Genomic DNA, 15379 nt, shown 5'->3' on the forward strand with positions numbered 1-15379 from the left:
TCCTCCAAGAGTTGACCTTGAGCATATATATAGGGGGTGTTTGTTAAACACCCCAGCACTGTTCATTTTATAGGATATTGTTCATGGATAAAAAAAAAAAGAAAATAATAATAATAATAATTGGTATGGAAAAATGAAAAAGTGGTATTGGGAAGTAAAAAATTTTATTTTGTAGTGATTTTTTTATTTGAATAGTAATAAAAAGTAAATGATTAGATATAAAAAGTGAGTGATTTGATATAAAAGTAATAATATTTTTTTGGGAAAAAAATGAAGTGAAATAGTATGGTGGATGTGGGGGAATGTGAGGGAGTTTAACAAACACTCCCATATATATGGGGAGTAATGCTATAAGTCTTCTTAGAGTCCTCATAGAGTCATTTCAAAAGTCACATCACATTGGGGATGATTCTAGGAAAATTTATAAGATTACTCGTTATATGGAGCTCATCACGAGTTCCAACATGCAGTTTTAAATCTCAAGTCGACTTGATTTATTTTCACTCAAGGGATTATCTTCTATATATTCTTTGGAACAAATGAACAAAACAAAGAAAAATACATTGCTAACTATGATTTGCTAGTTCGGACAACCATTGCAAAAAGAATAAGAATTCAGTAATTAATTATTTTATATATTGGAGTTGACAATTATTAATTATTCACTCAAGAATATCCAAATCCGATCCCTTATGCATAGTATGCGCACTGAATTTTATTTTGTCTTTTTTTTAAAAAAAAGATTTTTTTATTTTATTTTTTATTTTGTCTTGACTCATTGAAGGAAACCCCCTGTCTCTGTCACAACTATAACCTTCCAGCCGGGAGGGATGATTAATGACTCATGAAATTAAGTTCGTTTGAATTTTTTATTTATTTATATTTATATATATAGAGATCCATGCATATGCGTCATCATGAAGCATACATTCTCCTATTTAATTGAGTTAAATCCTCGTCAATTAAAGTGATGGATTCGTTCTTTTTATTTTATTTTATTTTCCTTATCTTCCATCTATTCAGGTGGATGACATATTGATATATTGGATGCTACGTAAATATGACAGCATCGAACGATCAAATAGATTCCCATGATACAAAAGATACTCAACAAGTATTGAGGCCAATTGCCAAACCATGAATATAGCCTTTACATATATATATTCTCTACATCAAACACCGTATGAGAACTGAGAACCTTTTTCTATCGGACAACTCCGACGACTTATTACATCGACCTTTTGAGTATACAGCGCCACGATTTCCGTCTCCGCTAAAAGCCAAGTTTCTAGTACAAGGGATTGCAGTATATACTTGTGATGAACGTTTCGACCCTCTAAAATAATAGCAATGAATTCTTGATATCATAATTCATCTTCTCTAAATTGGGCTGCACTGCGAACTGAATCATTGGCGGGGGTCCACACGCCAACGCCAAAGCATCGTCTGATCCCTCCGGGATGTGCTCCCGTAGAATACTCTCAGTGATGGATCCCACACTGTATTGCCACCCTTCCCTCACAGATTCTTGTACCACGTACCACACCTTAAAGTTCTCGTGCTTCTTAGCCCAATCATCAAGCTCCTCTCTCAGCAAAACATCGTCCTCAGTGCGATTCGCGTACACCACAAACATCTCTGTCTCATCCTCCGGGTCATTCAAAATGGCTTGAACCACTTGATAGATGGGTGTGATTCCGGTCCCACCGGCCAGCATGGCTAGCCTCTTGGCAAACTTGGGTTTGCCATGAACCAAAAAGTTGCCACGCCCTGTGTATTCCACGTGGCCTAATGGACCCTTCACGTCTATAACCGAACCAATTGGAAGCGAGTCCAAGTGTTGTGACATAAGCCCTCCATTGGGAAACCTCGGGTGAACATTTTTGAAGTAAATCTTAACTATTAGATCAAAATACCCAACTTCGTCAACGGAGCTCGATGGAGTGTAAGCTCGCATGCACAATTTGTGATCTATGGTCACGCACACAAATATATGCTTTCCAACCGGCAAGCCCAAGACTTGATCATCGGATGGTAATGCGAATCGGAAAAGCCGCACGTTATGGGATATTGTTTTTTTCTCCACAAGCTTGGCCTTGAATTTTGCACCAGGGATGAGAGCGGCGCTTCTTGTTAGAGGCGCGATTTCTTTGATTGAATCGAGGCGGGATATTGTGTTCGACGCGCCATGCACTGTGCTATTGGGCGAGTCGGAAGAATAACCCGTCGTGATCAACTCGCCAATCCGATATTCCTCGAGCATTTTCTTGGCCTTGTCAGAGTGTATGGCGTCGAACTCTTCGGTACAGTCAGTGCCGGCATTAATGAGAATGCTGTCGGCGCCACCTGGGTGATCGTTGAGGAATCGAGTGCAATCGTAGATGTGGCCGTGGACAATGATCCAAGCCGATTCGGCTGAGTTGTGCCTTTTTACCTCGGACATTGAGTACGTCTTTGAAGACGTGTTCATGAAAGGGGATGAGAGGCTCTTCTTGAGGGCATTATTTGCATCGGACGATGTCTCGAGATACTTTTGCTTGGCCATCCATCCGCCGGACTGGTTTCCCGGTAGCGTTGGGTGCTCAAACACGATTCCAATCTCCCCCTTGTATGGCTTGCACACATTTGTTTTCACGCGGAACCAGCAGTTATTCATCATTCCCTATACAATATTTAATTCACCAATTTTTTCAACTCCACGACTGATTTACTTATAAATCATCTATGGTGTAATTAATCAGAAGAATTGTATATGTATGATGTCGAACATGATTACACCAGCATTATTTAGGTTGATTTGATAGCATATTCACCTGAGAAGATAAAAAAATCATGGCGTTGAAATCAACAAAAATGAATGTGCCCAACTAACAGTCTATGTACGGAATTAAGTCTGATTTTTTTCTTCAGGCCAGGCTTCCAATAATGCAGCGATAGTGATATGTTGGTGTACTAGGCACAGAGATGAGAGATCCAATGTGAAGCAGCCAATGGCACCACACTTGCACAAAGCTAATATAGGACGGGACAAACGTCACAAACACCAAACCGCTGGACCTCAGGCCAAGCAAAAACAAGTGGACATATAGTTAACAAGTATAAGAAACTGATTGGTTCAAAAGCAAGGGCAAAAGGCATAGGCAAGGACATACAATTATTGGTGTTAATTCTAATTCATATTTGTATGTCGGATCCGTGTCGAGACATGTGATAATCAAATTAATTAAACGGATTAAATCTATCAATTATACTCTTTTAATATTGTATTAAATTCGTATCGAATTTGCAGGTAACGGCTTTACTTACCATGACATTCCAAATGAGCTTCTCAGGCTGGGTGTTGAGGGCCTCATCCCAAGCTCGAACAGCAACCTCCTTGGTTGCAAGCAGGTCCAACACCTCCACCTCCAGTGACCAGAAGCACCAGCACCAATATTTGCCGTATTTGTTGGGCTTCTCCGGGTGGTCCAACGCGCACACGTGCCACTTCTCTCCACCATCCATAGTGACTTCAACACGTGTCACTTTCCTCCCACCTCCTGCATATATAACAAAACGATCATTATTTCAGATCTTTTGGATATTTTTGGAATTAAGCACATAAAGTTCCAATCGAATGAGGGTTACCCACTCGGTTTTAAAAACCGAAATTATTGCAAATGAGACCAAACAGATAATCCCATTTTTTCAGTCACGTCTAATGTGAAACCGATCATTTAAAAACCTTCTAAGTTCCAATGAACTTGATGTAAGCCAAGCCTCCAAAGAAAGGCAGCTTTTTTTATTGAAAAAGAAAAGAGAAACAATATTTTATGGTGTACACAAATTTGTTCACACTATAGATGGAATCCATGTGAGCAAAATCAAGATGCACCCTCGTACATACTATATTGCTCCCAAATTTAAGAAATAAAACAAAGGGTGCGTGCGTTAACAATATTTTATACTTTGTAACTCACCAGAATATGCATAGCCCGTCAAAGTGTATGGCCTCTGCGTTGTCCACGAGTTTATCGGCAAGATCTCCTCGTGGCACGGCGTCGTTATCACAGAATTTATGTTCAGCTCATTGATGATATACTCAGGCTTGTACCACCAAGCTGCATTTAAAAAAAAAAAACAAAAACAAAACCATAGTAAATCAAACACTGTGATTTTTGGAGCAAAAGGTTAAAAGATCACATGCCAAAAGGGTACCTTCCGCGTTTGCTAGCTCAGCGTCAACGTGCGAGGGAAGTACTCTATTGTCATTATAGTGGTAGTAACTATCAGATTCTTGAGTTGTCACTATGATTCGCTTCAGCCATTTCACCATTCGCCCGCCGATGAACCCCGGAATGATCATCCGCACCGGGAACCCATGGTCCGGCGACAGACGCTCGCCGTTTTGCATGTACCCCAAGATGATGTCACGCGCAGGATCCATCGCGATCTCGTACTTAATACTGGTCCCGTACTTGGACCCACCGCCACCTGGCAAATCCTCAGCGCCCTCAAAGCACACGTTCAGGGCCCCACGACCACGGCTGAAGATCCCGCACCGCTTGAGCACATCGCGCAACAGTACGCCGCGCCACACCGACGTGGAGACTCCTGCGGACCCCCAGTTGAACCCGATGGTTTTCTTCACCATGTTCTGCTCTTTACGTCTGTTACCGGCGCAGACCAGCGTCACCGGGAACACACGGCTCCGGAACTCGGTCATCAGCTTGTCCATGGTGAACCGGGCGGGTCGTTTTACGAGCCCGCAGACCTCAACGGTCCAGTCCTCCCACCTGCCCTTGGGAACCGGACCGTGGTTCCGCACGTAGTGGAGCGGGACCGGGGTGATGAACCCGTGTTGCATGAGCCGGGCCAGGGGCGGTTCCGAGTTGAAGGGATGCTTCCCTGTGAGGCGGACCATGGTAGCGTTGCGCTCGATCCAACTGTCGGCCGTGGCCTCATCTCGGGGGTCACGGATCGACGGCTCCAATTCACCGTTCCCTTTCTGTATCAACTCTATATAATCCTCCTCATTTTCGTCCTCGCTGGACGAATCTCCCCCCGTCACGACGATTTTCTGGGGACTCGACGGGATTTGATGACCACAGTCCGGCGAGTCGGACCGGTGGCTGTTGGGAACGGGTTTGAAGGTGCGAACGTGGCCGTTGACGGCGGGCTCGAGATGAGTGAACCGACGGTTCTCCACTGAAGCCGCCATTGAAGACAAGTAGGGAGAAAACTAATGTATGAGTATATTGTATATTACTTTTCAATCAGACCCTTTACAGGCGCTATCACTTTCTGTGTGAGTTGCACTGGGCAAGAAAAATGAGGCGTTAACGGAGAGATATATAGGCCTCGTGGGGCAGGAGACGTGTCAACACGAATACGAGGGCCCACAGACGATTACGTCATAATTTAAATAAATATCTACCGCTCATTTCATCTAATTTTTGGTAAAACCAAGTTTGTGCTTTAAATTTATAAATATATAAAATATAAATAAATAAATTTTGTTGCTGTCAGGCTTTTTTACAGTTTATACTTGTGCCTGAAGGCTCTGAACCGCTCCGGAAGGAAAAACTGCTCAACCGGAAAATACGACAGAGACAAAGGGTACGTGGTTTTTTTTTTTTTTTTTTTAACATGTCCACGTAAGGGAAGGGGAGGATTCTAACTAGTGACCTGCGCTTCATTAGGCGTGATTCACAACCAATTGAGCACCCCTTGGAGACGGTGCGTGATTTGTTTTGACTTTTAGAAATGTCGGGTAGTAATAAATCTTTTATAGAGGGACGTGTGTCAAAATGACGTGTAATTTATTTTAATAAAAAAAAATTACGGATATCAACAAATAAGTTTTATATTATTTCGATATTTCATATTTTTAGTAAAAAGTTTGGAACTCATAATATTTCTCAAACTTTTGATGTAAATTGTTTTGAGAGCTTTTTTTTTTTTTAATTAGTTAGAAAAATGTGTTTATGTGACAAGATAAAATTTATTTTTGTGTTATAATGAGTATTTTATGTTTTGAGTTGTTTAGTTAATATTTTCGGTCCAAGAACAAAATAGATTTTTTTTCAAACAAGGCCTTAAATCTGTTTTGATTCTTTTTGGTTGTTTGGCTGCGCTTAGAAGACTTTGTCAACTAAAAAATATTTTTCGGTCAATTGAAAAAGTAACTATTTGTATTTCGTAAAATAATTTACTTTTTTTTTTTTAGATGCATGACCGGCTCAATGATAAGGCAAATTCAGCCTTCGCCTAAGAGCATTTATAATAAAAGAGTTAAATTTTTTTTAATGTAAAATATCTCCTCAAAACTCATTTTATCTAGTTTAATATGTAATATAATTTTTTTATTATATTAATATTTTAAATTTAAAAATGCCACATTCATAGAGGAAGTTTAAACCCTTACTTTGGTAGCGGTTGGCGGTGGTGGTTGGAGGTGACTGTCATTTCTCTTAAATGGGCTGGTGCATTCGATCAAGAAAGAGAGAGTTTCTCTTGAATGGGACTGCTTTGATTGTGTGTGGAATTGTCATTGGTTATTTGTGAAAAAAAGGCTGAGGTTTTGACTTTCTATCTAAGGGTATAAAATACCGACTTTACTCAAAAACCCTCTTTGTAAAGTTTTCTTAAATGCTAAATAAATTATAGTTAAAATTTTCTTGTGTGTTGATACAGCTAACCGACGCTAGTAAAGAGAACACATACCTTAAGGCTCTAACTAGGGTTTGTCACCTTTTTTATAAGACTTTTGTGGGTAAGGCAAGTAGGTTTGATATGACAAGCATTGAAGGTCAAGGATCCAACATGAAATGTGGTGGATTCTCATGAATGTCTTTCATTTTGGATATATATGCCAAAAAAGATAATTTATTTACAGAGTCGATCCTTCCTTTATAGAGCTAAGCCAAATAGGCAAACCCGTTAATAGGGAGATACTTCTTCTATAGCCTCTCCACTATATATTTACTAGGTAAGTAACTAACAGTCAAGGGGTCATCGATTCATTACCTTTGTGGTGAATCTTTGGTCCGTTGGGGGTCTATTGGTCAATAGACCCCTTGAGGGGCTATTCGTTAATTGGGGGTTCTATTTTTATTTTTATTTTTATTTTTTAACATGTCCACACAAGAAAGGGAGGAAAGATTCAAACTAGTGACATTCGCTTCATAAGGCGTGGTCCCTTGCCAATTGAGTTACTCCTTGGGACAATTGAAGGTTCTATTGTTTAGTGATCCATCTGAAAGTTTCATGTTAGCGGGACACTCGGTCCATATTAATTTGTAAACACCTAGTTCTTATATATATCAGTTTATTATGCTAGTAGAAGGTATACTACAAACCACAAGAATAATTAAAAAAAAAAAAAAAATTAAGATACAAGATTTAATTGTAATGATTTCACTACCAGTGCACCAATAAAAAGATTAATTATGTCGTGCTGGAGAGGCCCTACTATTCTAATATATATATCACATAACTCCCTATATATGTGAGGACCCCTTTTACTTACGTTTCAAGCCACCAATTTTTTAAACTATATATACTTATTTATAGGGCTCTATATCCCTCATAAACAGAATAATAAAATTGCATACTATCCCTTACAATAAATCATTTATAAAGTATTCAAGAAATTTTCACATATATATTATAGTAAAAGATATATAATATATATGTGAAAATTTCTTGACACCGATTTATTTTTATCCATCAACCGATTTATTATTATTTTTTTTAAAATTGTATATTTTTCGTCTATTCATATGCACAAAAAGTCACTTAATAATTATATATATGGATTAAATAAGACATTTAAGCGGTGGTAATAATATTATACTCCATAGAGGTATAGCCATTGTCTATATATATAAAGCCTTTGAGAGGCTTTTGAAGCTAGTAGGAAGTCCAATAAAGGATAACCAACTTTATTAAAAGTTAAAGAGAAAAGGGTGTGACGAACGGGAAGAGTTCAGAGATTAAAGGAAGGAAGAACAACTGCGGTAAAAAAATTTCTACAATAAATATTCTATCTCTATTTCCTTTTTTTTATTAGTATGATTTATCAATATTGGTTATCATTAATGATATTCTAGATAATGAATATGGCCGGGGACATGTTCCTTCAAAATACTAGCTAGGAAAATAATTATATATATATATATATATATATATATATTTTGTATGAATTCTCAAGAAATTTCCTTCTGCATTAATTAGTAAAACATAAGGAACAAGACTGATCATCTCAACTCATATTTATAAAGGTTATAGAACTAGCTACTTGTAGAGCAACATTTATGAAGAAAAAAAGGGAAAAATATGAGAGAAATTCAATATGCCTATTCTTGCATTGGTAAATGGCATTAATTTGTTAGTTTTTGCTCTTCTTTGTTCTTTTTATTATATTTTTTAAGACCGTTAAAGTCTTAAAACTACTATCAGTTGAGTTTGCAAGAAAATTATAGTAAAAATTGTAGCATCACAAACATTTTAGTGAACTCAATTAGGTGGAAAAATCTCTCTTAAAACTACCCAAACTGGATATAAACAACATTAGATAACATGTTAGTCCCTCTGTCTCAAATTGCTTGTCCATCTTAGAAAATTCAAGGACATCATTTCATATGTTTGTCTTTGAAGTACTCTAAGAATAAAACAATTTAAAAATTATTATCATTAATTTAAACTCAAATAGAAAATTAAGGAGTAGTGACTTTTCAAGGGTAAATTAAATTAGGAAAGTTATTAGAATTGTGTCTATTTAAGTTTTCAAAGTGAATGATATTTTGAGAAATAGAGTAACAAACAATAATAGGAAAATTGGAAAAACTCTAAAAATGCAAGAATATGGATTTGGATATGGAAGCTGGGTGGAACTTGGATTTTATGTTTTTTAATTTGCTTACTTCTTAGATATGCATAGAGAAGTAAATAATCTTCTATAATTACTCAACATTTTCATACACCAACAGCTTATTTGTTTCTAAATACTGAATGGTTGGTGGGATTTTTTTTTTTAAAAAAATTCTTAATATATATATTTTTTTACATAGCAGCACATATATATATATATAATGAATTAGTATAGTAATTTCATGTAAATTCTAGGTTTTCTATAACTCTTGTCCCTCATCTTATCCCTTGTCATTTTAAAATTCATTTGTTACAAAATAATTTAAATACTGTACGTTATGTGTTTTTAGTATTTCAGATGGTTATGAATATGATGAATTATAGTGGTATTAAAATTGTTACAGAATTTGGACAAGTTTGGGGCAAAAAAATTTAAAATCTAGATGGATTTGGAACATGGTTTTGGTATGTATTTTTAATTGATTTTGGTTTAGAGAGCTGGGGCAGGCTTCTTCCGTATGTCCTAAATGTGATTCCTAATTAATTAAACACATCGCAGTCACTATATATATAGAAGCCATTGTTATATAGCAGTATTTTGGGAATTTTCTTAATAAGTCAGTACAAGTAGGGTTTAGGGTTTATATATATATATGATGTAACCCTGAATCATTAAGAGTAAAAAATAAAGCCACCTCTTTGTGAACGTAGGCAAATTACCGAACCACGTAAATCTATGTGTCTCTCTCTTTTCGATTCTATATTGTTCATCAATTATTGTGCACGGTAACAATAATGTCGATAAGCATTTTAAAATTCAATCAAATTGAATTGTTTTTTTTATAAAAGTATATGTAAAAGTATACTTTAAAGTATAAAAATATATTTTCCAGAACATTTTGGTTTTGTATGGTAAATTTATTTATCTATTGAATATTTACCTACGTACGTACATGTATTTTATTGATTATGGACTGTTTTTCTTAATATGATTGGCTATCCAAATTGCACGAGATTCTTATTCCATATCTCATCACAAAATACAGTGTTGCACAAGCTAGAACCACAACAAAAGTCATTATATATCCACTCATTTATTTTTATTTTTTTGTAAGAATATATCCACTCATTTGGTCATATATATTCTTCCACACTAAAATAATTATCCACTCAAACGAACAAATATATATTCTTCATAAATCATGGTCCTCATGGAGTACACCATACGAATATAGGCGCCAGTCAAATTCAACATAAATCTTAAACCATTTGTCAATCAAACACCAATTATCTTCTTATATTTTCAAATGAAAGAAATTTTGATATCACAAAGGAAATGTCAAACTTATTACTAACATTTCCAGCCAATTGACGAAATGGGTGCTGTGTCCCTCTACACGAGGAGCTTGAAAGGGTTATTCGACCCTATGCGTGTGGCGACTAGTCTTAAAATGGTTATTATAACTTTTCTTTTACATTTTATTTATTTAATTAATTTTTTTTTTCTATTCAAAAAGGTAGACGGGGAGATTAATACTGCACAGGAGGGGCTTAGACAATGAAAAATACAAACGTTTTTTCAAAATTCGATTGAGCTATAGCTTGACTCAGACCCATCAAGACATTAGTGGGATTCAAGATGGCCAATACTAATATGATTGAGAATTTTCATTTCAAGAGTCGAACTCTTACCCTAGTATATGTCCAACTACTTTAGAGATTTCTTTGAAACCACTTAATCACTATCATTGATGATAAAAGGGTTATAACTTATAAGAGCTACGGTGTAGGCAAGCGAGAAGTTGAGCTGGTAGAGTGAGGAATCAGTTGTTATCAGGAACTGCATCTTGACAAGAGTGCACTCAGATTTTCTTGATGGTTATTTGTGTTGTGAACCGGCGGACCTTCTTGACTCTTCAATAATCCCCCAATTCGCTTAATTAAACAATTGGATTAATAGTTGATCATGGAAATTTTGTCTATAGAGCCGTAAGTGACCAACCCTCCAACTCCCTTAAGCAATCATGCAAATAGTCGCTTGTGGAAATTATGACCGTAGGGCCATGCTTTGTCTTATCTATAAATTTGCAGTCTTCACCATTAATTTTTGTACAAAAAATTTCCACCAGTTTTTTTGGCTGCACGCAAAGAAACTTGTAACAAAGAAAAAGTCAAAGTTATTAGCACTATTTCTAGTCAATTGTGAGCTCAAAAGGGTTATTAGGGGCTTAGAGGCATGAATGTGGCGACTAGTGTTAGAGAAGATAAATAGTAGAAATAGATATTTAGTGTAATGAAAGATTCCCATGATTTGCATTATGGAGATCGAGAATTAGGTGGACAAGAAAAGTAGAAGCAGACAAGCAATATGGTAAAAGGGAGGGGAGGGGAGTTGAGTGAGTCAAGGAGGGAGATGTGAAGTGGCGCATGGGAGCCCCAATGGTCAATCAACAAAGCTAGGTAAGAGAGGAAGAGATGGGTTAGTGGCTCAGGGGGTGGGTAATCCAAAAGAGAACAAATGGATGGGGGTGGGGGTAGGGGTGCATTGGCCCTTGGGTGAAGCTAGAGCCACCTTCTCATGTTGTTGGGATTTGGTCCATCTCCCTCTCTGTCTTCGACCGTCGATTGGGACAAAATCATCCCAAAACTTGAATATGGTCCACACATTGAGGGGCACTTTCTGAGGCCTTCCACTTACACTCGGAAACCAAAAATCTCTTTTTCTTCTCAAAATAAACGAATTAATATATTCTTGAAAATAAAATAAATATAATATTTTATAGGTCTATAAACATACATGGTTCAATTCTTTTCTTTTTTTTCTTTTTTTTTAAAAAAAGGTTTTTCTTTTATTTCTATAGATGCTAAAAAAAGATTCTCAAGACCACCAAGTACGATAGCATATTTAGGATTGTATTTAAGAAATTAAGCTTTTAAATCAAAAAATATTTTTTGGCTAAAGCTTCATTTTTAAGCTTTTATCAAAAGTGTGTTTTTGTTATTTTTAGGCTTTTTGGATCTTTAAAAGCGCTTTCAATTTTTTTTATCAAACATGTACCTTTTTTTTTTTTCAAACGGACTTTTTTAGTAATAAACGCACTTTTAAGCTGCTCAAACACACTCTCAAACAAGCCCTAAATGTCTGTCTAACTGCGATTGGTTTCAGAGACGAAATATAGATCTAGATTTCAAATCCCAAGCAACCTTTTCCCCCCTTTTCCACTACTTTTTAAATTTTGTCTTTTTTTTTTTCTTTTTTTTTGGGTCGTCATTTCCCTTGGGTTCATAAGGTGTTATGCTTTTGGTATAGCCCAATTTGAGATATAGGCGCTAAAATCGGCTAGCGTAATATGGCATAAGTTTAAGACACCTATTCTTTTGTTTTAAAGGGTAATTCAATTAGTTAGGGACCACGACTTATAAAGTGGTAATCAATAGTTTGAATATTTCTCCTCTTCCTTTTATGTAGATATGTCAAATAAAAAAATAAAATAAAAAAGGTACTCTTTCGTGTTTCATTAGTTTGAGAGCATGATCAAATTTCAATGAGACAACCTATGAAAATGGGGTACTTGATACCTAAGTGAAGTTGTCACAAAAATGAAAAACGTTATCATATCTAGAGCTATGGACGTTACTACAAAAGCGTGGTTAATTGTTATGTTTTTGTTGAAGTCCAATTTAAAGTATGGGTGCCAGATTACGTTAACTTAGTATATATAGGAAGTTTAACAAACCTAACTTTCCGCGTTCAATCAACTTTTTGAAGTTTTAAAGCATTGATTAGTTACTTAACATTAAGATATTGTATATGTTATATAATTTAAAAGGACATTTTTTTTTTCCCCTTTAAATCTCCACTTGTGATTTCGGAGAGAAAAAAAATCTCATCTTGCAGTATAGGCGAATCCAATCTTTAAGTCTCATATTAGTGAAAATAAAAAACTATAAATTAATTTAATCAACACATATAATATTATTCGGTGTAGAGTTGGTCCTAGAGGGCCATTTTTTATAACTTTATTCTGGATTCAGATCCCGTTCGGCCCTGTTGCACGGAATCCCGTCGATTCTCCGTTATCTCTCTTGTTCTTTTCGGAGTCCAACGATTCCTCCCTCTCTCTCTCTCTCTCTCTCTATATATATATATATATAATCAAGGAACCTGATTCTATGTGCGTCCACGGCATGAAACTTTAGGAATCCCTTCACACTTGCACTTAATAAACAGAAATTGAGGGTCTTTTTTTATTTTTTTATTTTTAATTGTTCATTGGTGGACCACTTACCCAGATAATGTATTACTCCTATGTTATGAATAAAGTAATTTAAAATATATATATATATATATATATATATATATATATATATAGACAAAGAGAGAGGGAGAGAGAGATACTCCTCTCTTTCTCCTTTGTTTTTCTCCTCTCTGGTCGTCTGATTGGCAGACAGGATGACTAATTTAATAAGGAGACAAATTTATTTTTTTGAAGAGGTAATAAGATGGATGATTGCACTTTTTGATGAGCAATTTCTTGACTGTAATCCACAAGTCTCAAATTCCTTTTCTGCATTCCTCCAAATATGTCTAAATCTCATTTTATTCTAAAGGGTGTTTGATAATGGATTGTGTAGTGAATTTTTAGTTTGAAAACCATTGATGTGATATAAAATAAACAGAAGTTTTGAATTTTTTATATAAACAATTGAAAAAAATTTGTGTTGTAATAAGTTTTTTTTTGAATAGTAATAAAAGTGATTGATGTGATATAACCGTCTATTGCCAAACCGGGCTATGGTTGAAAAAAAAAAAAAAAAGCCATCACAGGTGAAAAGAGGTGAAAGGAAAAAAGCATCCTACTCTGTTTTTCCCGGAATTGGGCCTAGCTTATTTAGGCCTGCCATGCGGCCCATTACCTACATACTTGACCCGAGCCCACTTACTGATTTAGCCCAAATCATTTTCCGCACCCTGCAGGGATGGGCTTGGGCTTAGATTACAAGCCCAAAGGATCCCTATATGAATGACTCCGTCTCTATTTCAATACTAACAAACTTGTTTTCTCAAGAACTCCACAGATCGATGGGCGAGGAAGAGATAGAGGAAGTGAAAAACAATAAGGAAGAAAACAAGACGCCCACCCAGAACGGAGTTCTCATCTCCGTCTACGTCGAATCGCCTAAAACGCAATCGCCGCAAAGAGCCGTTACCGTTAAGAAAGCCGCGAAGCCAAAATCAGCTTCCAAAAAGCCTCAAGCCGCGAGAAAGCGCGGCTACGATCGCAGGGCTCAGCTCCTCGCATACTCCAGAGACTTGAGAAATGCTGGCTCCCCACAAGAGGTTCAACGACCCAGAAACAATTTGAGATCCACGCCCAAGGTATGTTCTTCCAATGGGCAAAAGCCACGTACATGCATATGCATGCATACTGATGCTGATGCACTTATCAAATTGCGGTGCCTTGAACAGAAAAAATGGGAGTGGTTGATGAAACCAGCGAGTTTCTGCATTAAGTCGCATCAGACGCTCAAACGCACCAGCAGCCGGTGGAGATATGAGCGCGTGCCAATAGAAAAGAAGACGGAAAAATTAGATCGGCCGGTGGGTTCCACAAGCAGTACCGGTGGGAAGAAGAGAAAGCCCACCAGGAGAAGCAATTCTCACTTCTTTGTAAACTCATTTAACACATTGAATTATTGCATTTAATTTTTACACCTTTCTTTTTTGGTTTTACTATATATATATTCCATTTCTTTGTGTTTTTGCAGAGTAAAATAAGGTGTATGCTGAAAGAATTATCATGTAAAAAGGATGACGTTGGTAAGGATCCTAAGGTGATGATTGCGAAGGGTGCGTAGTGGGGATCAGAGCCCTGCCCTCCAATCTATGTTGATTATTTGTTTGGTGGTGGCATTGTGATTCTAGCAGATTAAAATGTCTGTTCTACTGTTCTAGATGAAGATGCATATATACTTGAATTCTGGGTCTTTTGTCTTCGATCCACTTTTTGTGTAACATTTGTTACCGACAATTATGAAAAATCCGTTATTTTCTCCAATGGGTGTATATGATTATAAAGGAAAATGCTCTGGAGAATTACAACTATTACTAAAAGAGGATATAATTGACGTGTGGTCCATAATTGGTAAAATAATTAACTGTGTAAAATAAAATTCTAATTATTTTACCAATTATGTACTGCCACATTAGCTTATAAATATAGAAGTTGTGGTACCACACCACTATATAATCTACTCCCATACTATATTCCGGGATTATTGCATCCTTTTTTGTCAGTTATTATTATCATTTGAGAACAAAAATTCCGACATCAATTTTCCATTTATGGAAGACCCCCCCAAAAAAAAAAAAAAAGCGAGTAAATGGAGGTTGAGAAGTACAAAGGCGAAGTAGATAGCTATGCACGCACCATGTCATCAACAGTTCAAATCAAAGCACATTTTTAATACTGCAAGGCAACTTAAACCAAAGTTTCTGCAATAAATGTTTACCTGCACAGAAAGA

The 15379-nt window shown here is 36.4% G+C and overlaps 1 protein-coding gene across 1 annotated transcript; it reads right to left on the reverse strand.

Annotated features, from left to right (window-relative positions):
• Positions 1-1131: 1131 nt before the first annotated feature.
• On the reverse strand, positions 1132-5286 carry LOC132167094 (nitrate reductase [NAD(P)H]). The gene is made up of 4 exons (XM_059577989.1): positions 4198-5286; positions 3960-4100; positions 3307-3539; positions 1132-2662 (listed from the first exon to the last, which is right to left on the reverse strand). The coding sequence occupies exons 1-4, from the start codon at positions 5198-5200 to the stop codon at positions 1337-1339; spliced, it is 2703 nt and encodes a 900-aa protein (XP_059433972.1). The 5' UTR covers positions 5201-5286; the 3' UTR covers positions 1132-1336.
• Between the last annotated feature and the right edge of the window lie 10093 nt (positions 5287-15379).

Source organism: Corylus avellana, chromosome ca1, assembly GCF_901000735.1.
Source record: "Corylus avellana chromosome ca1, CavTom2PMs-1.0".
Lineage (NCBI taxonomy): Eukaryota > Viridiplantae > Streptophyta > Magnoliopsida > Fagales > Betulaceae > Corylus > Corylus avellana.

Bases quoted from the DNA above. Each gene is read 5' to 3' on its own strand.
- LOC132167094 (XM_059577989.1), bottom strand. From the start codon at position 5,200: ATGGCGGCTTCAGTGGAGAACCGTCGGTTCACTCATCTCGAGCCCGCC. The intron at 4,101-4,197 runs GTACCCTTTTGG...TTTTAAATGCAG, and splicing joins TGAGCTAGCAAACGCGGAAG to CTTGGTGGTACAAGCCTGAG. The intron at 3,540-3,959 runs GTGAGTTACAAA...TTATATATGCAG, and splicing joins GACGGGCTATGCATATTCTG to GAGGTGGGAGGAAAGTGACA.